The sequence below is a fragment of the Thunnus thynnus genome, chromosome 20 (genome assembly GCF_963924715.1).
Source record: "Thunnus thynnus chromosome 20, fThuThy2.1, whole genome shotgun sequence".
Lineage (NCBI taxonomy): Eukaryota > Metazoa > Chordata > Actinopteri > Scombriformes > Scombridae > Thunnus > Thunnus thynnus.
In genome coordinates this window covers 11,985,687-12,013,314 of record NC_089536.1, presented here as the reverse complement: position 1 = coordinate 12,013,314, position 27,628 = coordinate 11,985,687, and the positions used below count along the sequence as shown (strand labels likewise).

Here is a 27,628-nt window from a genome sequence, read left to right as displayed (position 1 = left end):
CATAAATCAAAGTATTGGACAAAGTATAATTTTGACTGGAGGGTTAAACTAAATAGTTTTTGTGCATTGGCATTCTTAAAATTAAACTTTCATACTGATTTTTAATACAATATGTTTGCATTACATTTGACCAGTTCTTTTGAATGATGAAAACTAAAACCAATAAGTTCTGAGGTTAAAGAAATCTCTTTTTTTGTGTTTATGCCCTATTTTCTGCCAGTGCTTTAAGTTTATTTTTGCCTATTTCAATACAAAGCAACTTGTTTTATGTATTTTTAAAATCAAGTTTCATTTTTCTTATTTTAGTGCAGTAATTTCCCTTTTTCTTTCTTGTTATATCAAACATATCAGTAAATAATGTTTTTAAGACTCAATTATAGACAAAAATTACTTGAGATACTCTTATTTTAACTAGGGATGACAAAAGCAACAAAATAACTTTAGTCCCTGTGGCATTGTTTCCTTCTGGGAGGCCTTGACAAACAGCCTGGCAGCTGCTGTCGCCTGAAAATAGTGGCAGACTTAGAGGTGGGCAGAAAGCCAAGTGACACTGCCACGTTGTTCACTCTGTTGCAACTGGGTGCGGTGAAAGTCACACAGGTGGCCAACAGCCTCCTGTCGCCTCCACAAGGCCACAGACATGTTGGTAGAATATCTGTTACATATAACAACACCGATGTACTAATCTGAAGCCAAGAGTCAACTGAGAATGTCAAGAAAAGGGCACACATAGTAAAATGCTGAACACCGTCAAAAATTTGTGATAATAAAGCAGCACTAAGCTGAATTCTCAGTCATGTGAAGGATAAGTGCTTCCATCACTTCCGAATGGCACTTTGGACATTTCTGCTGCTGCAGTGCCATAATCGCCTCTGAGAGACGAGAGAAGGTCCCCACAGGAGTGTTTACTCTTCTCTCTCCCCTTCTCTGTTTTCCTTTTTTCACTCTCATCAAACAAAAAGCTTTTCCATGTAGTGGCACAATTGCCGCTGCTCACCGAGCCACTCAGAGGAGGAGGAGGAGGAGGTGAGTTTGTCCGCCTGATGAAAACGCCCTTCTGGCCCACCTATAATTTCGTTCAGTGCTCCTTTCTCCCCTTGCAGCTGCTCCCAGGCGACATCAAATCTAGACGACATTGGTCAAGACAGAAGACGACTCCTTCCCCCCCGTCATCTAATACGACTTCCTCCACATGTTGACCTTCGGTAATCCGAGACAACTCTGAATCATTAGGACATTTTGTTTGACAGCCGGTGATGATGAGCTGGAAGTAAATCTGCCGACACCTTTTGCACACTGTTTAACCCTTAACGCCTTCTCCTTCTCAGAGCTTAATCTGCCAGTGTGCTTTATCAGAAGTGCTTGTCATATGGTCGAACTGCTTCGGAAACAGCAACAATTTCTGCAACTTTCTGACATTGACAATCCAATATTCACACCCACTTCATGCAGCGATCAGCCAGGTGTGTGGAGGTGAGAAAGAGAGCAGGGTTTGAATTTCTCTCTCCAGCTCCCCTTTTTTTTCTCCCCCATTTCTTCACACAACTATTTCTGGCACTTTCCCTGTTTACATGCAAGCACAACACTATGAATTCCTTCAAGGAGATGATGTTTGAAAATCTGAAAGAAGATCCAGTTGTAATTGCTAATAGGTAATGTAGCATGGCATGTCATGGTGCAAATTCATCACAATGTAAACAAGGGATCTCAAAGTGTAACCCACAGCTAACTCACTGTCTTCATGGCAACAATATGCTTCTTGTTTACTCAAAGGATGATGGGAGCCTTTGTGCCAGAGAAACTCTTAACATATTCTTCCCAAATAGAACTAATATCCATAGTTGTTGGACTGTTGGATTGATTACCATGAGATTTAGTATAAATATACATGGTGTCCCAAGAATAAATCCTGCTGACCCTCTGATTTATCCTGTAGTACCACCAGCAGGTCAAAGTTTTCAGTTCTCCAATTAAATATCTCAAAATCTGACAGGTGGATTACCATGAAAGTTGGCACAGACACTCATGTTCCCTTCAGGATTAATTGTGATCACTTTGGTGATCCCTTAATTTTTTTCTCTAGCATCATTATCAAGTCAAAATTTCAATTTGTCCAATACTTTGGTACATGACTAAATACTGAAGACATTTCCAGCAGCCTCAGCTGTACTTTGTATTAAGCACTTATTAGCAAATGTTAGCATGCTAACATGATACACTAAGATGATGGTTATGGTAAACATTCTTGAAAAGCCTTGGACATAAAGAAGAAAAAAAAAAACAAATTCAAATTGGTATAAACAATATGCCCAACTAAGATATATAATGACTATGCCAGAATCCTTTATATAAAAAGACGTTACAGCCGAGGAGTAACCCACAATACTAGGGACCATTTGTCCAGGCCTTTAATATCATTGACTGTGTTTAACCTGTGACTGTGTCTGGGGTAAGGGGGTAAAGACTGCAAACCGAACAGTACCAGAGGGCAGTTCTGTGCTTCCATTAATAGAAAACCTCTCTCTTGCCAGAATAATAGCTTTGCGACATCCCAGCTCCCCCTGTGGACCTCTACAGCCGAGCACACATGGGCTAAATGTCACTCTGCAGGGTCCCATCATTTAAGAGAAATCACATTTTCCTTCAGAATACATTAACCTCAGACTCGCTCTGTCACACTCCCCATCGTACAATTTCTTGAAGATTACATTCTCGAGGGAAGTGTGACTGAACAGGAAATAGATGCATGACATTACAGTACACCCACTGGGTTTTTTGGCACAGGTACGAGCTGCAGCCACCTGTTCAGCCCCCAAAGCCAGTTTTGTTTGTTTTGACGCAAGCAAACAGTTACATGATGACATTTTTGATGAATAGGGAGGGTGGTCTTGTTTCATGCAAACATGTCTCGGGGGGAGGGGAAATGCAATAATGCATAAACTGACAGATGGGATCCTTCTGTGTCCCCAATCTCAGGGAAACCATGTCCTTACATACAACATGCTGCTGACCTGGAATTAGAAAGTAAACACGAGGCCTTGCCTTTTCTGTTTTATTTGAGTGCATGAGGAACAGAGCGCTGATCTCCAGCAGATAAACCTTTACAGACTGAAAGGTCATCGGGAAGTGTCCTCCCGGCTAATCAAATAGCCCTAAAGGTGACGTTTGATCTTTTACTATCTGCTAAAATGCAGGCCAGCCGGGCAAATGAACATCAGGCCTCTGGGTCTTCCACAGGGCAGCCTGCACCTGTTTATCACTCAACATCCACCATGAGAGGTAAACATTCAGTTCAGTCTGCAGCCAGAATCACCGTACAGCATCTCCCATTTGGTTAAAATATGTCACGCTGCATTTGTTGAGGTTAATACCCCTAATTTCAGCTTGAAATGCCAGATTATAAACCGTGAGAGATTGATTTCAAGTAGTATGAAAAAACACGACAGTCCACTCAAATGCTATCTGATGGGAAAATCATATAAGTCTGAAAACTATGTCTTGTACTTTAAACATTTACTAGCTTCTTACCTTGTGTTGCTTGTTGTACTCTATGTTAAAAGAGCTGATTGAACAGAAACTGAGCATTAAAATGTTGATTTATGAATTTATACTTCATTTTCTAGATCTTATAACTTTAAATTTGTAGTTTGCACAGGACTCTTGTTTTTATATGTTTGGTTGCTTGTTCATCACATTTAGTTTCCCTTTTCTTTTCTCCCTCATGTAAAGCACTTTGTAACTACTGTTTTGAGCTGAAAAGTGAGTTTGTTGAGACATCAACTGATATCTGTCTGGCTGAGATTCACATATCTACATCACAATTGCAAACTACTTTAGGCATCTTGCAGCTGAGGCCCCTTTTTTGCATAATCCATGTCTCAGTTGTCTTTGAGGGTTAAGATTTATTCTCCCTCGACTTCAACCCCCTCAACATCTCTGCTTAATAATTTAAGCAGATTTAATTGGTAATATTAATGAGAGGACACGCATTTCACTTGGATTCACATGCAACACATGTATCATGGAGAAAAAATGAAATTTCTAGTTTTCCACTCCTTGGGTACGGAGGTTAAAAAACAATCAATTCCCCCTCTACTTGCGTTTATTAATGAAGGCTGCCGGTAAAGAGGTATAGAAATATGCAGGCATAAAAAGTCAAATTAGCCGCTTGCAAACGGTGCATTTTTAAATAAATTTGGAAAAAACAGTGTGAGTGAACATGTGGGAAAAGCAGCTCAACCCTCCTCCACAAACACACAGAGACAGATGCATGAAATAAAACACACACACACACTCAGCCTTTCATTTAAGCCATCCCGTGCTCTTACTCCCCTCCCTAAAATTCCCTCTCAAACAGCCTGGAAATAGGCTTTAATGTGCCTCCCTAAACAGGCTGACACAGAAAACACACATCTGCTGTGTTTAGGTAAGCTGCAGTTGCCATGGTTACAGACGAGCACTCGCTAAACAGTTGTGTGTCTCATCATTGAGACAGAGCACTTCAGCTGCACGCACACATACGCACGTATGGGTTGAGTGTTGGTGGTTCAAACTGAAAAACAAGGAAACACAGAATAGCAGTCATGCTTCTGTTAGCAATATGTTGCTGTCACCATTAACAGTCACTAGCGTCTGTGCTCGGGACGAACTAATAATACGATGCCGTGGGGAAAAACCTGAGTTCAGTCTGACTCATCAAAGTTTCATATGACATTTGGAGGAAGATGAAGAAATTGTGCTGTTTTTAGCCCTCCGAAAAGTGTTTTATATCATTCGTGGCATTAATCATCTCCTTGCAGAAGCTTACTGCTACAGACATCATCTAAAAACTCACTTCATGGGGTTTAAAATGACAAAATCCACCAAAAGCAGGATTATTATCCATTATACAAACACATACAGAAACCAGAAATCCTTTAAAAAAAATCTTTTTTGTTTACAACTACAGATAGATTTGACTTGATTTGAGTTTTAGAAGCTGTCACAACCTTTCCAACATGGCCTCTAACACAAGTATAAAATGAAGTTAATGTTTCACATCAAACTATGACGCTGACTGTGGCTGCCCAGCATTCATGATTAACATCTTCCGCACACTGAGCCAACAGTAGATGCAGCACTGCATCATTTAGGGCGGTGGGTGAAAGTGGGATCGAGCCCCGAGCACTGCGGCAAGCCTTGGCATGGCGTCCCCACTCATGCCATTTCATTTCATCAGTCCTCAGTACTGCTCTTGGATTGCCAAGCACTTATAGCCAAATCATTAAGCACTGTTGTTAAATCAAAAACTAAAAAGAAAAAAAAAAAAAGTAGCATAATCTCTTTCATGCCAAAGCTGGATTCCTTCACTTCACCTTGCAAACGCCTATTCTTGACTATACTGACTCACTGGGCGGGACAGGTTGCAACAAGATGAGGATCTGATAATCTCATGCCTTCATTTAATCCTGCTGTACAATATAAAGATGATAACTTGTGGCTGTAAAGGCATGTGTACGCCATGTGACACTGTCAACAGACACACCAGGTGGCAGGCGCCATGGCAACCACCTCAGTTGACCAAATGCAATTGGTAAACTGTATGTGTCCCTCCCCTCCCTTCCTCTCTCCTTCTGGATCAGTTTCTCTCCGCTGTCTGAGGGCATTATGGGATGTATGACCTTAATACACTCTTTAAATCTCTCTCTTCTTTGTTGCCCTAGCTTTGTTTTGATGTGGCTGCCTCCCTGTCTGGGAGATAAGCTACCAAGGTATGCCATTCAAAACAGTGTATTTATGCCTCCGACAAGCAGAAATAAATTTAAGGAACATTCAAGCGCTTCAGATTTGTGGCTTGTCAGATAGAAGCTCCTCAGCTCCTCCTCAGCAAGGTTTCTGGCTTGTCCTATAATAACAAATATTTTTTCATGATGCCCCCTCACAGACAAAAATACTGTGAGGGAGTTCAACCAGAGTGCTTAGCTGTCATGAGGAAGTTTGGAGGTGATCATGATCAGCTGTCATGCTTCATCTCATTGACGTCTTAACCGACAGCCTGCTACATGTAGGCTAAAGGAGCCCAAGATGTCAATCAAAGATTAAACGGGGGTGATGGTTGAACTCACCAGGACTCTGCCCGTCAGTGTCTGAGCGGATATCATGACTCCAGCCCAGTCTTTAACCGAGGTCATCCAGCCCACCTCGCTGGCTGCCGGGTCGTCCTTGTCGACGCGCTTGATGCCATCGCCTGTGGTGATCCGATGGACCTCCTGAAAGAATAAAGGATGCAGGAAGTCGTACAGTGAAATATCGGAAACTTTACCAAAGTAAAACAGTAAATGATCAATTTAGTAATTATCTCTTAGTACAACACACACTTGGTGAATATAATTGATTTTTTTTTACATTAAAAAAATTCAGTTTTGACACAATCATTGATTGTTATCATACAAAAGCTGCTACATCAACCTACAGCCAGTTCATGATAGCTCACTTGCTGTTGTGGTTTTTCTCAATCCAGAAACAGTAAGAAGTGCAATACTGTGTTTACACATCTGTCAGACAGGATAATGTTTTTCCACCTCAAACTTTAGCATGATATCAGCTGCAGTTCTCTGTTTAGCAGGGAGCATCATGACATAGAGGGGACAGGTCTCAGAGCACTATAAATATATTCCTTATTAACATTACATCCACAATAATGGCAAAACTTTTCCTTAAATTGGAATTATTATTTTGGCCACATAAGGGCAGCACAGACAAGCTATAAACATGGCACTGATATATGACCTTATTAAGTTGCTGGTTGATGTAAGTCCAGTATTCACTCTCCTTTAAGCTCTGTTTTAGTCTCCGTCATCTCCTGAGAAAAATATCAGGCTCTTTAGTTGCTAAATGCTCAACTATGTTCACCAGCTAGTCACTTACTTTGTTTGTCTGTTGTTTGGTGCTGGGTGTTGTAGGGTTTTACAGCTTTTTTGCTGAAAACAGCTGCTTACTAAACAACAAAGCTGATGAGAGCAGAGGGAGTGAATCGAAACTGTAAAACTGTGAGCCATGAAACCAAAACAATGAGCTAAAAGATGCTAAAATGCTCTATAGAGCTGAGAGGAACTAAGTTCTCTGTGGGTTTGTACCTACAAGCAACCCCTTTCACATTATATATAGTAATTTGATCAATTGTTAATACAAGTATTCATCAGAATGACTTTAAATCAATATAAAGGAGTACTACAGAAACCCAAACTTTGTTAGTAGAAAGTAGAGCCCACATTTTTCAATTGACTGCGCAAAAACACAACATTTAAGACTGCTGATCACCAGTTGAAAAACAGAAATACATTATTTTTAATATAGTGGCCAGGGTCAAGGCTTCCAAAATAAACCCACACACATGCATGCATACATGTATACAGTAAACATACAGAGTGAGAGCAGTAAAGAGACTCCAGGAGTGTATCCATGGCAGCCACTGAGCTCCCGGTGTTTCTGCTCCACTGAGTGGGCTGCATGTCTGTCTGCTTGTCTATCTGTCTGTCTGTCTGCTGGGACTGGCATGATTCACAGAGCAGGAAATCGAGACAGGATGCAGAGGTTAGCCATGCTCCCTGATGAAACACCCCACAGCCTCGAAGCTAACACGACTCAGGACTCTTTACCTCCTCTACCTTAATTGTGTCGCACACATCACTATCTGAGGCCTTTCTCCTGAACCATCTCTGCTCTTCCTTTATGATTGGTTGATGCAGTTTACATAGTTAGAGGGTTGGGGATAACTGTGAGTGTTTTGATGGGTTTACACTTTATTGCATTTTGTTGTTGTGGCGTTTATGCCCAAGATCTCAACACGCCACATTCTCCAGAAGCAGATGGGGCTATTGTGTGTCCCTGCGATATAAGACAGCCTGCATCAAAGAACTCCTGGCATGCCACTATGCAACATGTGCTGTGCTTCCATTCCACCATAAATCTTTGTGAAGCTGAAGGGCGTGCAGCACCACTGACGTAAGTGAATGAATGAATGAATGAATGTGGTCTGCACCACACAACTATGGGGGAGCACAGTTGTGTGTAGATGACAAGGGCATTCGTTTGCCAACAGTCTGGTTTAGGAAGAAGAGGGGAGTTGGCAAATGAACTGAAGTCAATTACTTCAATTAAAGTTAAGTGTCAGCAAAGGAATAATAAACCAATAAAAATAAATGAACTGCATTCAAAACTGTACTTTAAAATATAACCATGTTTGCAGTAACAGATGGCTGAAATAAAATAGTGAAGTTGTCAGCAAGTGGTGAAAATGTCAGACTAACCAGCTAACATGAATGTGAATATATTTAAGTACTGAAGTTAAACATTAGAGTGGCATTATCAACCAGACAGATGAAACCTGGCAAATCTAATCAACATTTCTTAAAGGGGGCATATCACGCACATTTACAAGTCTATATATATATATATATATATATATATATATATATATATATATTCTGGGGCTCTACTGGTGTATCCTTGCATGATTTATAGTTTAAAAAAAACAAACTCATTTATCTTATACTGGCCCTTTATGCAGCCTCTTTAGTTCAGCCTCTTCAACAGAACTTGCTTGGTGGTTACTCTGGCTTATTTGTAAGTAGAAAAATTATTGTCATTTCCCTTTTTAGTATGTGTGTCTAACAAACAATAGTAGTAGAATTTTACTTTTTCAGTCTCATTCCTTACTCAAAACAGAAATTTGTACGTTTGAGCCCAAACCTGATCCGAAATATGCAAGTGCGCAACGCTAACAACCCATGGAACAACCTTAGCAACAAAGACTACAGTACAGATGGCTGTTTGTGGGCACGTGTGAACACTGACATCATCACGAGGAGGAAGTAGAGGTAACTTTGAAAGTCAAAACCTCTAAATGCTCTGTTTGCAGAGAACATTTTTACATACTCAAACCTCAAGTTTGGGAAATGTGTTTAACATAGACATCTGACATTATAATATTACAAAAATAACAGAAAATCATAAAAAGCATATGTCCCCTTTAATAGTACATGTGGAAAGTGTCACCAGACATTACGTTGAACCATTTTTAGTGTTTCACTAGATTCATATACCAATTACTATTACAACAGTGTCTTAATTAAACAGCCTTAGTCCAGTTAAAATCTAATAATTGCATCTGTAGTATAAATGTGGTGGAGTCAAAGTGGCTCAGAAATAAGTCTCAGAAAATAAAAATAGTCAAGTAGTAGTCAACTACTAGTACTAATGTCAATATTTTACACTTTATAACCTAAAAATGGTTTCAGCACAGTATTCTATAGTGGTGCCGACCCACAGGCCACACATTCAGCCGTCTCCATTATTATTACTAAATAGCTGTCTGCACTAAGAAATTCAATCATGTTCACAGCCATTAGTCAGAGACAAGCAGACCATCAGCAGACCATGTTACACTTCCTACAGCCTGTCCAGAGCCTGCAGCACTAACCTGATAACACTATAATAACATGTCTAGTTCACTTAGTCGCTAATGCAGCAAACGAGATACAGGAATGGAAAATTCTGTTAAACTGCAGTTTTAAAACATAAGAAGCAACAGGTATCAGCTGTTTTCAGACAGACATATTATTTAGTTATGATTTGCACAAACTGTAGTTTTAATTTGAGTCGAGTACAACGTATTTTAGTAGTAAAACGGGTCCATAGGCACTTTTGCAGCAGGTATTTTACATTGTGAACCAAACCACTTTCAAAGGTTACATCATTTATGTTGAAAAAAAAAATCTCATCAGTCTGGCCCTGAAACAGAGTCTCTGGGGGAATTTAAGTTAAATCTCACTTTTGAATCCCCTTAAGGAGATCAGGGTGAGTGGATCAAACTATGGGTTAGAGACTGAAAGGGAAAAGAACATGCTGTTTGCCTTGTCACTCAGCAGCCTGTTGAATGGATGTTAAACTGCAAAGGAATACAAAGCTATACAATAAACATGTAGGTTTCTAGTTTGAGGGCAGTAAACTGACAGTAATAGACAGAAATGCTGCATGCTCCCCATTATTTGGAGAGTCTCTGGACAGCATGTACAGACTAACGGTTGTGTATGCTCAAAGCAAACTAGTTCATATGAAAGTGTCTATAGCTGTTCCGAATGGCCACACTCAAAGGTGAAGTGAAAAGACTGCCGTCACTGAGAGGGGCGAGACACAATACACATTCAAATAGCTGTAACAGTGCACAATTTTGCACAATGTTTCCTCAAAAGCATCCAGAGTGTTGCACTCAGTTGTGCCCCTGGCCAATTGCTGCATGACATGAGTGCGATTGTCAGATTGTCAGTTTCAGAAAGTCACAAAAAGGGTGAGACGCAGCACCCTCAATTCCATCGTAGAGAGGGTGTAGGGAGAAGGGGTTTCAGGGGCTGTTTGACCATTTGACCACCACTTTGTTTAAAGCATGGTGGTCTATTTACAGTTCCTATAATATACTGATACCATATGATAAAAATGTCACAGAGTGGCTTCAACAGAACATATTTTACTATATGATGTAATAAATTAAAACAAATGCAAAGTTGGGTACAGTCAGAAAATACAATACTGATAACAGTGAAAAATCATAAGTGAACATAAGAAATCTTTTAAAAATATTATATTGTTATAAATTCTCACTATGCTCGCTATAAAGTACTAAACCTTAGGTTGTAACAATACTTAACTTCTATATCATTGCTACAGAGACTTAGTAGAAATATTATACAGGGCCTGTAATGATAAAGTAAGTGAACTGGTGCTCAAGATTTTTATTTCCTGTCATTGTCAATGTTTCAGTATTGATACTGCTTTCTTTTTTTATGCAGTCCTACTGAATAATATAACATCTCCTGTTACCCTCATGAGATATACCATATTTGGCATAATCAATTTCCTGTTTAGGCAGCTGTATTTGTTCTAGGATTTTTGGTTAAACCCTTGAGAAACATGTTCAAATGTGGTGCTACAGTAATTGGCTGCAAGTTTTCCCATATATATTAAACATCTAGAGGGAGAGAAAAAAAACTGACAAAAACAGACAAATATCTGTACAATGTCCACATTTTCATGTCCATGTCTTATGCAATTAGACAGAAAACCTGCTTTACTGGGTGCACAGAGTTTATAAAATGACGCATTCATCAGGAAGGGGAGGTATAAAGAAACAAGATACTGAGTTGTATTAAGGGAAATGTTTTTTGGAGCATGACTCATACTGTATTAGAGACTAAAAGTTAAGATATCTGGCAATACAAAATCACTTAAGTACTCCTTTACAAAAGTGCAATAAAAAAAACATCCAATAAGAAAGATGCTCAGTAACTGTGTTTACAGCAGTCAATTTAGTAACTAGTCATGTGAACTAGTCATTGTGGAATTTAACAGTAAGCGAATATATTTTGACCAATAAAACTGCGTAACTAAATGTGCTTTAAACTGATTTTACATAACTTCATGAAACACTTAGTTTGATGCAGTTATACGAGCATCTGACAGTGAACGTTCCTGTTTTAATGAATGAAATGACACAGGCTGCGTTGATGGAGGTGATAGCTCTTAAGTGGACTTAATTGGCATCATACTGTTATACCCCAGTACTTTAATGACTAAATATAATAATAATGAGAGCTGAAAACACACTGGTCGTGATATTTTTAATGCCAGTGAGGGCAGAGTTTAAAGACTGGTGATTCATGACATGCCACTGTCCAATTACTCTTTAAAGGGTCTGATTTCATGTGAAGGTCACATGCAGGAAATGGGAAGATGTATAGCTGCCTTTTTTATGTTATTTTTGATATTTTTGTGAGAATTCTTCAAAGTTAATCATGGCATTTGTGAGCATGAATACCAATTAAATTAGTCTTTTAGCCAATACTGCATTACTGAAAATCACCATTTCTGTTGTCAAATTAGTATTTCACATAACATTTCTGTGGATTTTGTCCTGAAAAGAAGAGTCTGTGTTTGTAAAAGTCATTTCTTTAGTTTTAGTTAGCTACCTAACCATTAAGAGGGTTACTGTATTTTACTGGATTTTATTTTAATGAAATAAAAAATAGATGAGATACATTTTTAATGGCAGCAGACACCAGAAAAGTACAAGTAGTCATTACAGACGCTCAGACAGCACATCTCCTCTTGGTCATTTTGATCAATTGTCTGAGCCTCCAAATTTAGGTTTCACTATCTCGCCTAAATCTAGTCCTCCTGACATCAGAGGTAATTGATCAACCATAATCGTTTCTCATAGGAGCGAGTGCATTAAACTAGAATAGAACATGTGGCTCGTGACACAATTTCTCTAAAAATGGGTAAATTATTTAAAAACATATTAATATAAATTGCATTAATAATGAATCAAGATATTCTCAGAGCAGGAAAAAAACTTCCTGATATATCCGAGTCTCATGACTGATCTATGGCTGATCTATAGGGACTCTATCTGTTTCAGAGATGTACCATATACAGCACTTAACCCCGTGTTCTTCCAATTAGTGAATCACTAAATGAATGAACACAATTATTTGGCTAACATGAGTGCAGACATCAAAGAGCAGTGAAATTATGCCTCTAGTCTGCAGCTAAAATCAGCAGGAGTGTGAGAACATGGATGTTATGAGGAATCAGATGCTAAAATGGGCCTGTTGATGAACATTATTAAAAACTATTTGAAATATCATATTGGCCCAAATATCTAATTATTTTTTATTCTGGAAATTACATTTGAAAAGTGGAGGTTGTCTTATATTCGAGAACCAGACAGTTACATGTTCACAACATCAGATATTCTTTTTAAGTGGAGAAAGTACCGACTCCTACAAGGAGTGGTGCATTATGGGTTGTGTGTAGCTGTAATGTGGCTAGGCTAGCAAGTGTCTTAAAGGGGACATATTATGCACCTTTACACGTCTATATTTTTAATCTGGGGCTCTATTGGAATATCTTTGCATGATTTACAGTTTAAAAAATTCCTTATTTATCTTATATTGGCCTTTTATGCAGCCCCTCAGTTCAGCCTCTGTCTGAAACAGGCTGTTTTAGCTCCTGTACTAGTAGGATTTCACTAGTTTTTGTCATCCGAAATATGATAGCAGACAATGCAAACAACACATGGAAAAACTTGAGCAACAAAGGCTATGGAACAGACAGCTGTTTATGGGTATACACGACAGCTCCTCAATGTAAAAATCTGTTGCAATCAAAGCGTTCGGAGCAGGTTTAAGCCTGGGATTTTGACTTACAGGAAGCATTTCTACATATATTAACCTCAAGTTTTGGAACTTTGATCATGTTTAGCATAGTTATCCAACATTGTAACAATATATAAATAACAGAAAATCACAAAAATCATAATATGTCCCCTTTAAAGTCTATTTATGGTGTTTGTGTGAGAGTTAGTCAGTCCCCTGAAAGTGTTTAGTTTGTTCAGTTTAACCTGCAGGACTTCCTGAAGGGTTGTGTAATGTGTTTTTCTGCCATGGAGGAAATGAATTAATGAGTGAAAACTAGTCCAAAGCGTCTTCTGACGTCTTTAAAGCAGAAACATACTATGGACTGTATAATCTGTCAAGCTGCCAATTACCACGTCACAGATGATGAGGAGCTCAAAAAGACAAAACCAGGCAGTCTGAACTGCCTGAAAAAATGGTTTTGACCACTTTCAAGTGCCTGGAGTTTATATAAAAGTTCACGAAAATTACATATATAAAAATAAAGACCCAGTACATAGATGATACACACATGAACATCTGTCTACCAGCGGCAAGTGCATCTTTTGTCTTTCTGACTGACAAAAAGCAGCAGGCTCTGGCACTGTTGAGATGTTTAACAGTTGTGTTAATCTGAGACCTGTTGGATCCCAGATGGTGTAATGAGAGCCAAGCTGCACATGCTGGTTATATTATGCAACATGAGTAGCTAATACTTGCCTAACTAATTACACAGCCAATTAAACAGACATTGCAAATATATATTTATATTTATATATATATATATACTCTCTTTAAAAAGAAGACTGACAAGTTAAACTGCTGGAACTGAGACTATTGTCAAAGGATTGATGGCCTAGATGTTAAATAAATGATGCCGCCTTCAAGTGCTTCTTCTTTTGAGTTCATACTGAAGAACAATGTGTCGTGTTCAAGCTCTCCTGGCTACAGATTAAGTGAAATGGACACTAACCAAATCAGTCTTGTTTTTTTGTTTTTTCTTTAATCCTGCAGCAGAGAGCTGTTTTGCTCAAAACTAACAACTCAATGTGTGTTTAAACATAAAAATAAGTAAATAATGGGTGAAATAAATATGTTAAAAATAAATAAAAATATGTGGTGGTGAGGGGCCTTTTTAAATACCTTGAACATGCAACATATTGGTCAATGACGAATCCACTTTTAAAGGGGACATATCATGCACATTTCCAGGTCTGTATTTATATTCTACTGAAGTAGAAAACTCATCATGTATCTTATACTGACCCTTTATGCAGCCCCTCTGTCTGAAACAGGCTGTTTTAGCTCTTGTCTCTTTAAGGGCCCCCTCCCCATGAGTCCTCTCTGTTCTGATTGGCTAGTTCCAGAGTCTACATAATCAAACATTTGTAGTCGGATTTCCCTTATTTTTCTTGCTCTTTACTCGAAATATTAACTACTCAAATACATCCATACATGTCTGAGCCTGAATCCGAACGTCATCAACCCATAGCACAACCTTAGCAACAACCTTAACAATGAAGGCTACAGAATGGACAGCCATTTGTGGGCATCTGACGTCATTACGTAATGGATGTAGAGTTAACATGGCAAACGAAGCGTTCGAAGCAGTTTTTGAGCATTTTACATATGTTCACCTCAAGTTTTGGAACTTGTTTAACATATGTTTAACACAGACATCTGACATCATAACAGTATAAAAATAGCAGAAAATCACAAAAAAGCATGATATGCCCCCTTTAAAAGAAAGTGCCCCGTAGGATTTGTGGTCTCTCAAACCTCCAGCAGCAAAATAAAATACATCACTTCAATGAAACTTGCACACAGTGAGTCTGCAACATGACTGAGGAGCTGCCACAGCTCGTCAGTCCGTACTCCTATTGTGAGTATAGTGTCGTTTACAATAATTTCTTACTTCCTCCCAGACAGATAATAACCGTCATTTATCAGAACCTCACAAACGTCGACTTTCATCGATTACCATCTGACTGGGAAGGCAGAACTACAGACCAGGAGGCTCAGTCTCAGAGACATGACAGCTGCCCAGAACAGAACAGACCAGACCAGAGCGGGGCAGCGATTTCCCCAGAGAGGGGAAAACAAACTGAAAATCAACAAAAAAGAGGAAACGGATTATCAAGTCCCATCTATGAACAATGCACCGAAAGCTCCTTGTTTGGGCTGCTAATGACATGCACAGACTGGGAGGGGGTGGGAGGTGTTCCTCCAACACAACCTGCCACATCTCACAGCCTAGACAACAGCATAACAGAGAGAGATTTACTCTTATAATGAAATCCTTTGCTTGCTAGTTGCTTAGCAACAAAAACACTGATTCATATGGCACATACCGTATGCGCCTGACACTGCACTTCCGACACTTTGGAGGAAGGTTGATTCTTGGATTAGAAAAGGAGGGTGAGAAGGAAGACAGGGCAGGAGTTACGAAATGAATGCCAGGAGAGCAAAAGGCACAGAGGGGAAGATTGGAAGTGAAAGAATGACCCCGTCTCTGGCTGACTCCCACAGAGATGGCACAACAGGTTGGTGGAGCTCACCAGCTTCACTTCAGCATCTGAACAAAATGTGACTGCTCTCTTGGATTCATACATGAGCACTGTTCGACTGTGGAAAGGAACAACCTCATCCTGTTCTTACTATCAGATTGGATCACAGATGTATCTCTGTTCCATTTCTATTCATCTGTACATAAAATTTGGATGCAGGTTGACAGATTCAGATTCAGACAAATATTGTAACTAGAGCTGACTGGCAGAAAAATAATCAATAATTATTTTGTCAAGCAAGAATGCCAAAAACTCACTGCTTCTTGATTCTCAAATGTGAGGATTTGCTGTTTCTCTGTTTTACATCATTTCAAATTGAATATTTTAGGGTTTTTGACAGCTGGGCAGGAAAAAAAAAAGAATTTATTGAGCACTGGGAACTTGTGATGGGCAATTTTCAGTATTTTTTTGACATTTTAAGTCAAGCACATCCTATTTTATAATTATTACTTTTCTATTATATATAAGAAACAAATCACAAATTTGCCTCAATCTGTACAACAGAAAACTCAATTTATAAGACTGAAATTAATCGAATAATTAAAAAAATGATCACCAGAATAAATCGGTAATGAAAATAATCATTGGTTGTTGCTGGTTACAATTAAGGCTACAACCAAAGCCTGGAAATGACACTGATGTCTCCTTCAAAAGGTCAGCACCACCCTGCCTGGATGCAGCCTTTGCCATTTCTCCTCTTCCATCCTGCCTGTCTGAGAGATTAATGCACATACAGTAAATTAGGTGAAGAGATGAACAGCTCCACCTCTGGCACCTTGATCAGTGAGTTTCTTTGTCCTTTAGCATATGAGAAAGACTACAAACTTAATATTTTTTCTCTGAAAAAACAACTTAAAAAAGGACAAAAGAACATGAAAGCAACATGCTATTTTTTTTCCCCAAACACAGGACTGCGGCTGACTGAACGGCAGATTGTGTCGTAACAATTGTGAAGCAGAAGATCTAGTGGCAGTCTGCCTTAAACGTTATGAAAATGATTTCTAGGGATTACGCTGTGGAATGAGTGTTAACCTCCACACAGACATTCAGATACGCACCGCTGGCAAGGGAATGTCTGTTGGACGTCCAACAATGTCTGACCCGTGTATCAGCAGCTGACGAGCTCTGTATGTCCTGAACGAGCACAACTATTTCTGACTTTTGGAAATGTGTCAAACGAATAGTGCTGCACAGTTCACTGGAGGGTTTCAAGCAGGAAATAATCATGGCCGTAGAATATGTTGATGAGAAGATAAATTATAGGAAATTGTGCCACCAGTTAATACAATCTTTAAGTTTCTGATCATTTCCGTCAATGCCTTAAAATGATAAAGAGTGGGTTCACCAAAATAACAAGAAATTGTGCCTCTAACCAAATAAAATGGGGGTGAATGGAAATTTGTTTGATCAGGGCATTGAAAAAAAATGATTTATCTGCACTTAGAACAGTTTTCATAAGGCCTAATACTTCAGTAGAAACTAGTTCCAGTGCCAAATGATCACAGTGTGAGATCTGTGAGTCATTCACAGTAACCAGAACATTGTTTATTTCTCTACTGTTTATAGCAGCACAAATGAAATTCCATTCACTTATTATATTGGGATGTAGGCAGAAGCCTGAGAGACAGATATCTCAAAACCTGAACAAATGAAACCACAAATTATCTACATGACCAGATACCACAGGTGGTATTACATGAGACAATGTTTTGGTAATTTGGTTGAACCTACCCTTTAAATATGACATGGTTAACATCATAGCAAGTCCACTACTAATGCATTTATTACGCATATCCTGTATTATATAATGACAATAAAACTGAACTATGAACTTTGAAACCTGACATGATTCGGAAAGGACATGAATATTTGTGCTTTTAAAACTCTTTAAATATGATGTATTTTATGCTTTTAGGTCCATCTAAAGATAATTTATATGTTTAGATATCAACCAACAGTTATGGAAGAGAAACCATTAATAATCCTCACAACCTGCTTGTCTTCTGGATCATTTTAAATCAGCCTAAAGGAACAAATTGAAGGTAGTTCACCAACAAGTGTCAGCTTCATGTATATGTGGAAACCTGCCCAGAAACACTTGTATCAAGTCCAAAAGTGAAATCATTTCAAGGTATCTCATTGTTACTGTATGTAAGATTAAACCAATAGGCATCAGAGTTCATTATTCAAAGTCATGCACTGTGCTCTCTGTTTAAGAGGCCTTAACACAGATTTAATTACGAGCCTATTTCATGAATCAAACTGGCTGGACACGCTGCTGTACGCACTGGCTGAAAGCCTGCGGTAAATATGCCATTTCAGTGTGGTTTGATGGTTATGAAATGATCGGACGTACCTTCTTTTTTGCGTTACAGTGGCAGCAGACAGTCCACAAGTATTTGAGAGTTCTCCACAGGAGGATTATGAAGAGACCCCCAAAGAAAGTGACCATAGAGGAGGCGAGGAAAGCCCACCACATCCGCTGGCCATTGCTGTCACAGGGCACGTCTGGAGAAAACGGGATGATCATATCCATCTTGGATATATGGATGGACGGATCCGGGTTGAATTTATCCCTTTTCGACATTATCGACTCCTGGTCATGTGCCAGCCCCTAAACAATCAACCCAACTGTGATTCAGGCGCTTTGGGGAGCTCCAGCCAGCGCCCCCTGATGCCACAGCGGCTCAGCCATGTTGAGTCAACCACCTTCCACTCCTCTGCCTTCTCATCTGGCTTCACTCGGCGAGAAAAAGTTGAGTCGACCGCAGACGCACGCACAATAATAAAAAAAAAAACTTCCTCTGAAATCAAGATATCAGTGGTGCGTCTCACGATGCGCGTTCATGACTGGGATTGCGCGTCATCCATTTCATCTGTGCGTAAAAATCACATTTTCTTGCAAACTCTCTAAAAACTCACGATTTCCCTGACATCCCCGATGGAAAAAGCTGTAGTTTAATTGTGGTGGTGATGATGATGATGATGATGTGGAGAGACGTGTTGTCCTCGTCGGATGATGGTTCACTCACTCACTCCACCTTGTTTCACAGCGCAGCTTTCAGCAGCTCCGCACCGCGCACTGTTGAATGCGCTCCTCACGTTGAAGGTCGCAGTTTAGCGATATTCTTATCAGAGATGTGGCGTGGAGAGAAAAAAAAATGTCGGTTTCATGTGTTAAACAGCGGGTTCGGTCTATCTCGCTCTCCGGGCTCCGCCGGCCGCCCGTCACATCCATTTGTTGGAAGATGGCATCGCAGATTTACAGGTAGCGGGGGAGGAGCCATCAATAGCAGACGTCGATGCTTATCTGGATGTCTGGTTATTTATAGTGACCGCTTCATCAATTTTTGATGATTGTAACTTTGTGGTTACAGTCGTCTAACTGTGAAACTGTTACTTTTGTGGAGACACGTTCACTTTTATTACCGATTGACCGCCATGTTCAGAAATTACAATCAATTTCCAATAATGTGTTAACTACTGTAAACTTTTTCCACGTCTTACTGACATAACATTAATGCGTGTGTTGTATAACACATCAAAGGCTAAAGTACGTTTTATCTATTCGTAATCAATTAGATGATTTACATTTTAGTCAGTAACTAACAAAAAAAGAGACGTAAACATTTATTTTAGAGCAATGAAGGTCTGTATGAATTAGGGATGATAAAGCAACTCCTGCAAGTATTAACTTATTACATGGATGCAGCATCTCCCACATATTTCAGCTCTTACAGTAAAGCAAAGAAAGAATCATTGCTGTTCAGCAGTTTGTAATATAAACTATGTGAAACAATAATGACTGGAAAGTCTACTAAGTTCACATATAGGACTTTAAGAGGCAGCCCTGATGGTGTGGTATGAAGAGAAAAAAAGAAGGAACGCTTACCAGTCTTACCTTCAGTAGTGTTTTACTCCCCCCAGTGGACAGAAAGTGCATTGATCCAAGTATTCTCTTGACAAATATCAGCTTGCTTTTTGTGAATTATTTAGTGAAAAAGCTCAAGACCTGATACAACCTACAATTAAAGACAGAAATAGAAAACACAGACCAGTTGCATTCCATTAAGTGTACCTTTTTTAATATTTTGTAGAAATATTAACCTTCATTATGAGAAAATCTGACCTAAAGTGTTTCATTCAACTTGATAACGTGATCTACTGAAAATCCAAGATGCGCACGTCAATATGTTTAGCTGACAGCCAACCACGAACCAGAAATAAAATATCCCTTCTTAAAAATTCCACTTGACAAAGATGAACAATATTTATAATCAATATTGGCAATATCAGTAGAACACACAAATTGGGACTTTGTGGTGAAACTATCATGCCTGCAGGAGGATTTATCAAGGAAGTTGTGGTGTTAATAAATCCAAGAACGGATAGTGATTAGCAAATATTTCAAGCTTGGCATGATATTATGTTTGAGGACTGAAATGATGTCAACAGAGGGAAAAAAATGGTGCATTCAGAGAACAAAATGGATACAAAACAGCCTAGAACTGCAACATAATGTGAAGGAAGCAAGTTTGCCCCGGTTTCTCCTCTATAAATAAGAACATTAATTGGAAAATATCATCTCTTCTATTAACTAGACAGCTACATCTGTATAACAAAAGGTTTAAAACCAACATCTTTGATTTGATTAGATAAATTAAATGGCAGGGAAATACATATAAATATAGAGAAGGGAACACAGTGGTCCATTCCATCTTCACTTAGAATAAAGTCTTCAGTTTGCATCAAAGCAAACTTCCTGTGGTCCAACATATTCAAAGTGGGATTAAAGGAGTGCTACTGGATATAAGGGAAAATAAAACATTCAAGTAAGCATTGTATTAAATACTAGTGTAAACAAATCTATCTGTAGTACAGTACATCACTATTGTAGTGGGAATATTACATCATCATCAGTGCTGATATTGCTATATGTGAAACCGTATTGGAGTTAACCGTGTTGTTTGCTAGATGTACCGATTCACTGCGTATCCCGAAATAAAATAAAACTTTGTGTAGCTGTACGTCCTCTCTGATGTTTAGCAGAGACATGCAGGTGAGAAGTGAGATTTCTACGGTGCTCCGTCTGGGATCCACAGTACTTTATTCTGTTCCTGCTCCACAATGGTCATGATCTGAGTGCAAATGTAGGAGACGCTGCCTCCTTGGACAACGCCTGCAACACAGTGAGGGTGGGGAGGTTTACAAAAAGGGAGAGTTAAGCATGTATGTCTGATTTGGCCAAAGCTTTGCTCCTTGTATATACACATATAAGGCTGGAAATGGTGATTATTTACGTTGAATCCATGAATCATTTAGTTTAAAAATGGTAGAAAAATCAAACAAATGTAGGGCTGCAACTGACTGGGTTTTGGAGATAAACAGTACTTCAGCAATGTGATCAGCTCCATTTCATGCTGTCTACCGCCCAATACTCCTGAGTTATAACGTCTGATAATTATAGTTCTCAGCGTTGTGGCTTGTGTGGAGAAGTTGGCTGGCCACCTCTCCCTGTTAGAGGGATCAGTGGTGGTATGTGTTCATTTCCAAAACCCTTCCCCATAAATCGCGTCCTTTTATAGAGCCATTAATCAGCTGGACAGTTGGGTCTCTCAGACTGGCTGCTGCTCCAGATACCAAACTTTAACTCAGATCTGTGATAGACTACAGAGATACTCTGCTCCAAAAACATGAGATGACCTCCAGAGCTTTTTGAGACTCATTATGGTTAAACTAGACCATAACAATTAACATGACTTATTGCAACTTGGTTTGCCGGAGATATTTTTGTATATTTTCCTCATTTTATTTTATGTATTCTGGTTTCTTCCCTGGGACCCCAATGGGGATGTATTTTATTTTTATTCATAGTGCGTAAAGCATCCTAATATTACATTGGAAAAACTCAACTGAACTGTGTCTTTCAAGAAACTATGATGTAAATTATGTCGGGTTCAGGCTTGGCTTAAAAATGTGTTGTTTTATCCCAACTTCTGTCTCCTGTACTGTCTCACAAGGCCACGATGGAAAAATGTCCATGTTTTTCAATACTTTGACCACCACAACTAGTCAACTAGGCTGCAACTAAAGACTGTTTTCATTATCGATTAATCTACCCATTATTTCATTGATTAATCAATTCATTGTTTTGTCTATAAAATATCCATTAAAGTTTCCCACAAATTCTTCAAATGTATTGTTTACTATCAAGTACTACAAAGAATAGCATTAAATCCTCCCATTTAAGAACCTGAAACCAGCTAATTTTTGGTATGTTTACTTAAAAAATATATCCTAAATTATTATCAAAATCGTTACAGATTAATGTTATGTTGATTGGCTAATTGATTAATCGCTGCAGCTCTACAAACAAGTCATGTCTATATACCTGCACTGTACTCAAGTGGAACAATCTGCATGCATAGATACCACTGGGGGGTTAGTGTTGAAATATGATCCTTTAATAGGTCTAAGGTGACAAAGGAAAAAAAAAAAATCTGTTCAGCCCTGCAGTGACTCCCAAATGATAAATTGTATACACATTTCTGATCTACCTCATTTAGTACACTTACAGAGCACTGCAGATGTCTATATGCTCAAAATAATAATTATTATTATTACTATTTTAAGTCCTCGTGAATGAAAATCAGTCATTTCGACCAACCTGTGAAGAAGCGGCTGTACTCCTGCTCTGTCTTCTGCGCCGTCTCAAACTGCTCCTTGGAATGTTTCTGTGAGAGTTTATCCCGCAGGTACAAAGGGTCCTTCTGCTCTCTGAGAATACAAAATCAGCACCTGTCAGCACGCTAGAAAATCTCACTTCACGGTTCACACATGGATTCAATACCACCGTGTGGAAGGAGTCAGAGTCTGACAGATAAATAGAAGAACCTGTATGTCATTTTTGAGATCCGATTTTGAGATTACAGTGAATGTTCACACCTCATTAAGCATCATCATTGCCCAGTTGTTTTGTTGCTTTAAAGCTGTTCACTCTACTCACCACCCACAAACTCTCATCTCTTGACATCATGCTTTGTATGATTATGAGCTGGATTTCAACAGATTTATCTAAAACTCCAACCACAATGCAATCCTGAGCACTTTTAGCATCTTACTTTTGAGAATCTGATGTGCAAAATTTTTATTTGTCCATAAATATGTCACTTCCCTTACTCTGACCTGACTGGATGATAATATTTGCACTGACATAACTTCAAAAGTGTATCTGTAGTATACAACAGCATACTGCGGTGCTACAGGAAATTCAATTGAGATTAACCAGATGGTTATGTATGTTTTTGGCTAACTCATTGAATACCTGCAAAATAAAAGTAGTTTATCATATTGAAAAGTAAAAAACCTTCCTTCTCACTGACTTGTAGCATTGTCTACAATTGACTAAAACAACCAAAAGATACTGTCTTAAAGGGGAAATTTCAGTATGTATCACCATACATACAATGCAACCCTATCAGGTACTACATACGTAAAACAAGTCTAGACAAAACACTGCAGAGCTTTAATGAGATCCCTCCACTGTAAACCCTTCCATGTGACTGCTCGGTCCTCAGTTTCCATCCAGTGGGAGCTCCTGACCTAACCCAGAATCACACTCCCATCTCTCCCTGGCACTCAGTATGCTGTCAACATATTGGTCTGCTGATGCCTCCCGGAGGATAAAAAAAAACCATGAAAAAGCTCAAGCTTCTGTGAATCGCTGTAGCGGGCAGGAGGTGGGAGGTGTGTTTGTGTGTACGTGGCGGCGGCAGGTGGGGACAGTGAGTGTTTTAGCCACCTACGCCACGGAGCGGAGCCACAGGCCCTGCGAGCTCTCACTGGACAGCTGGCACTCAGCTGATGACAGCGAAGGCTTAGTAGGAATCAATCTCCACCATGTTTGCCTGCTGCACCGCTTCATAGATGTGTGGGTGTGTATGTGTGTGGCTGAGAAAGCCTGTTTCTGCCAGACCCGAGTCAGTCTTTATTTGTGCGTGCATGCATGCATGTGTGTGTGTGTGTGTGCATGCATGTGTGTGTGTGTGTGTGTGTGTACCATGCTGGGGGTTCAGCAGATTTAATCTTCCCCATGCGATTAAAAATGAAAAAGCAGAGGGATCTTTGAGATATCACAATCATCCTATCAAAACCTCGGCAGGTGGTGGAAGAGACCAGGCTGTGGTTTCTGAACTAATGACACTGTGATCAAATCAGGTTGATCAATTAGTTTTTGTTGTGTCTGCAGGATGAATATGATTATGAAAGCAGCAAGACGTCTGCAGATGTCAATTTCCAGTGTCTGTCTTGACTGGAAGGAGAACTGGCACCAACATAGATGAAAATTTTGTTTGGATAATACGAAAATGTGCAGCTGAGTTATTCTAACATCCATCATCTCAATTAAAACATTGTGCTGAGTTGGAAAAAGATGCATTTATACCAAATAATCTTGTACATTTGTATGCAACTGTTTTTGATTGAAACATTTTTGATTATATATGAATATAATGTTTAATCAGTTAACTGCAAAGTTAGAACAGATACTTGAATTAGATGCTATAGACACTGAAGTGTGCTTGGATCCCTTGTGTGCATTAATGATTTATATTTTGATATTTCTTTGGGCATAAATGTCTGTAAAATCAAATTTTCTTAACACTTTATTCTACATGACCAAAAAAAGTTGAAAGATCTGAACTTATTGAGTAAACGGCAACGGCACCAAAACACAAAGCACGCTTGACACACACTTGACATGTCTTCAGGCAAGAAAGAAAGAAAAATAATAAACACTTTTGAAGGCATGAAATTACTCACTTTATCTGCTTGGCATTTTTGTAGCGTATGAATATGACGATTGGGTAGATGTGAACGCTGTGAAGACGTTCGATGGCGTGAGGGGCAATGTCAAGTAAACAGTGACAGTCCTATGAGAGAAAAAAATGACAGCAAAAGACTGTGTGAGAAATGAGGGATGGTTCAAAGCATAATGTTGCAAAAAAATATGCCAAAAAATACAGAAGCTTACTTTTGTTTCTCATACTTCTTCATGGTTTTGGCTACATAACTAAAAATACAACATAAAGTTGACATTAAAGCTAAAATTTAGGTTGGTTGGCCTCAAGTTGAGCACATAATTGTTTCCTGGTAGTTGTCAGACATGTGGGTAGAGTAATTTACACAGCTGCTTGACTCCAGTTTTGGACATCCATTCATCAATTCATCTCTTATTCAGGTTGCAGTGGCAGCAGGCTAAGCCAAATATCCCACACTGTTTATCCTACTCCTCAGCCATGGGCTCCAGATCCTCCTGGAGGATCTCAAAGCTTTTACCAGGCCAGATGGGACATGCAGTATAATCCCTCTGGAGTGTTGTGGGTCTGCCCTGGTGTCATCTCTGCAGGGAGGTGTGCTGAGGCATCTTATTCAATCTTATTCAAATGCTCAAACCACCCTCAACTGGCTGCTTCTAGTGTGATAGAGCAGAAGTTCTATTCAGAGCTTATTCTGGATGTTATGTGCTTCTCACTTTCTCCCTACGATTAAGACCAGACACGCTGCAGAGGAAACTCAAATATCCAATCTGCCGGTAGCCTTACATCTTCATAAGAAACTGAGATTTCATTTCATATCTGGCCAACCCAGGAGGGTAGAACAACTTTATTGTCTCTTCAGGAAACTCCAAACTTAACACAGACAAATCTGACATCTGAATACTAATGCACAGACATGGTATTAAATACAGACAGACTTTGCTGTACTTTGTAGACTGGTTGTAAATAAACTCTGATATTAAGGATTATAAAAGAATAAGTAATCATAAAAAAAGGATTATTGAGTCCGCAGTTACCATTTCACAAAGCTCTGGTATAGAAAATTGTGAGACAACTGAGATGAATTTACCTTCTCTGTGATCTCTTTTATTGATGCCACAGTTGTCACGTCAAAATGGCCGCTCCGCCGTTTGTAGTCGATGAACACGCAATCCTTCACGCCCCGCTCAATCGCCTGCTGAGATGCCTTCATAATCTCTAGAAGGGGGGAAAAAAAGGGTTTTTAAAAATAGTAGAATTCACATCAACTAAATTATTTATTTCCTTGAAGTTATTTTATTAATTTTAAGCACGCTACCACTAAAAGGTGGCCTTAAGCAAGAGACCCAACCTCCCACTGCAAGAGTGGAGCTGCTCAGTGGCCAACAGATCAGACTGGTTGCACTGGGCAGCTTCCAGGTAAAACTAGTCTGTACAGTATGACATCAATGATACTAACTTGATGGACACGTCAAATCTTTGATGAATAAAATAAACTAATTACAGACTCAGTGTGATGTGTACACAAGCTCACCAGGCAAACAGCGACAGAACTTGTCGGGAACCTCCTTCACCAACATGTCCTTACTGGCCTCCACTAATGGACCTATGATCAACACCGGTCTGGGGAACGAGCACTCCACCTTCTGAACCCGTTGGTACATCAGGCTCACTCCGTCTGGGCAGGAAGTACAGAAATATATTAATGTTCATTCCAAAATACACAAGACAGCGCAGAAGTACACCGAGATACAGCTACCCTGTAATAACCACAGTCATGACTTTCAGTATCTCTGCTTTTTATAGCATCAGCCTGCTTTATAAACACACTCATACCTGGGAGCTGCCTGACACATCCAGACACCAACAGCTGAAGGTTTATTACTTTGCTCAGCAGTACTTAAATTTGCTGTCACTATACAGTATGTTTGTATTCTCCATTCAGATATTTCTACCTGGTCATAAGCCTGATTTTTCTTTGCTTGAGGATGCTGATGCACAAAAAAACGTTAATAGTTGGTATTTTCATTCCAGGTATAAAAAACGACTTTTTCTCCAGTAGATTTATCTGATGACTTTAGTGCAAATTAATTCAATAAATATGAGATATATTTTACTGCTGGTGGATAAAAAAAAATCTCAACTGTCAACTTTTTGCTGACTCAGTGCTCAATGATTGCAGTTTACACATTAGAATGAACTCAACCTGATCTAGACTATCAATCGCTTGTTTTCTTTCAACTTTCTTTGTAATTTTTACTTACAATGAGTATGCAGGACTTTCCACTGAATATATCTTTCACCACCACTACGACAAAGTTCACACTAGAAGTCTACGGGTAATCTAGGGCTTCTCATTACGTGTCTGGCCTTGTGCATTGCTAATAAACCTGCCTCAGTAGATGATTACTCACCCTCTGTGATGGGTAAAGAATCTGTGCTTATGGCGTCCAGAGCCATCAGGTCCTTCCCGTCCTTGGATCCGCTGCGTTTGTGCTTCAGCCTTCGGCGGAAGAAGGACCTCCGCGCGGCTGCAGATAGAGTCTTACTGGTGCCGTTATCATCTTTCATGTCGGCCATGCCGTGTCTCCTGTAGAAGTCCTGGTCCATCCTAACGGAGACATTTCAGTATGTTCACATGTTCCTTAACATCTAAGCTTGAATAAAGAAATACTTGACTAGATAACTACAGATGACATGTTTGATGGGGGTAAATACATAACCTCCAGTGTGTAAAAGTAGATTAAACTATAGCCTGGTCTTACATGTATTTACTTGGAATCTGCCCTTTTTCCAGCTTCTGTGCATTCTCGTCAAGTTGCCAGGCCATCCAGTAGCCAAAATTGCCATTTGGTAGTGTATCTTCAACATACAGGATGTCATCTTTTTTAAAGCTGAGTTCCTGCTCCACTTCTGCCACCCTCTCATAAAGTGCTCTGACAACAGATGAACAATAAAACAGTTATGCTGAACACATTCCTCTGACCTTATGGGGGAAACAAGAGAACAGCAGATTGAGAGACCACTTTGCAGA

General features: G+C 39.3%; 2 protein-coding genes across 10 annotated transcripts in view; both read right to left on the bottom strand.

Annotated features, from left to right (window-relative positions):
- The window catches only part of LOC137172560 (calcium-activated potassium channel subunit alpha-1a-like), a 97,594-nt gene extending 78,539 nt beyond the window's left edge, over window positions 1–19,055 (bottom strand). For 3 of the 7 annotated variants that reach the window (XM_067577071.1, XM_067577072.1, XM_067577073.1), the window contains exons 1-2: window positions 18,135–19,052; window positions 6,105–6,248 (exon numbers count right to left, since the gene is read on the bottom strand). In XM_067577071.1, coding sequence (XP_067433172.1) covers window positions 6,105–6,248; window positions 18,135–18,365 — 375 coding nt within the window. In that variant the 5' untranslated portion in view covers window positions 18,366–19,052. Of the gene's footprint in view, window positions 1–6,104; window positions 6,249–18,134 lie in introns of all 7 variants that reach the window. The other 4 variants (XM_067577068.1, XM_067577069.1, XM_067577067.1 and 1 more) reach the window with 3 other exon arrangements.
- Window positions 19,056–19,841: 786 nt separating this feature from the next.
- LOC137172559 (disks large homolog 5-like) overlaps window positions 19,842–27,628 on the bottom strand; it is a 33,061-nt gene continuing 25,274 nt past the window's right edge. For all 3 annotated transcript variants that reach the window (XM_067577063.1, XM_067577066.1, XM_067577065.1), the window contains 7 exons: window positions 27,360–27,530; window positions 27,009–27,205; window positions 26,129–26,272; window positions 25,685–25,812; window positions 24,599–24,708; window positions 22,446–22,555; window positions 19,842–20,957 (listed from right to left, as the gene is read on the bottom strand). In XM_067577063.1, the coding sequence (XP_067433164.1) occupies window positions 20,854–20,957; window positions 22,446–22,555; window positions 24,599–24,708; window positions 25,685–25,812; window positions 26,129–26,272; window positions 27,009–27,205; window positions 27,360–27,530 (964 nt within the window). In that variant the 3' untranslated portion in view covers window positions 19,842–20,853. The remainder of the gene's footprint in view (window positions 20,958–22,445; window positions 22,556–24,598; window positions 24,709–25,684; window positions 25,813–26,128; window positions 26,273–27,008; window positions 27,206–27,359; window positions 27,531–27,628) is intronic.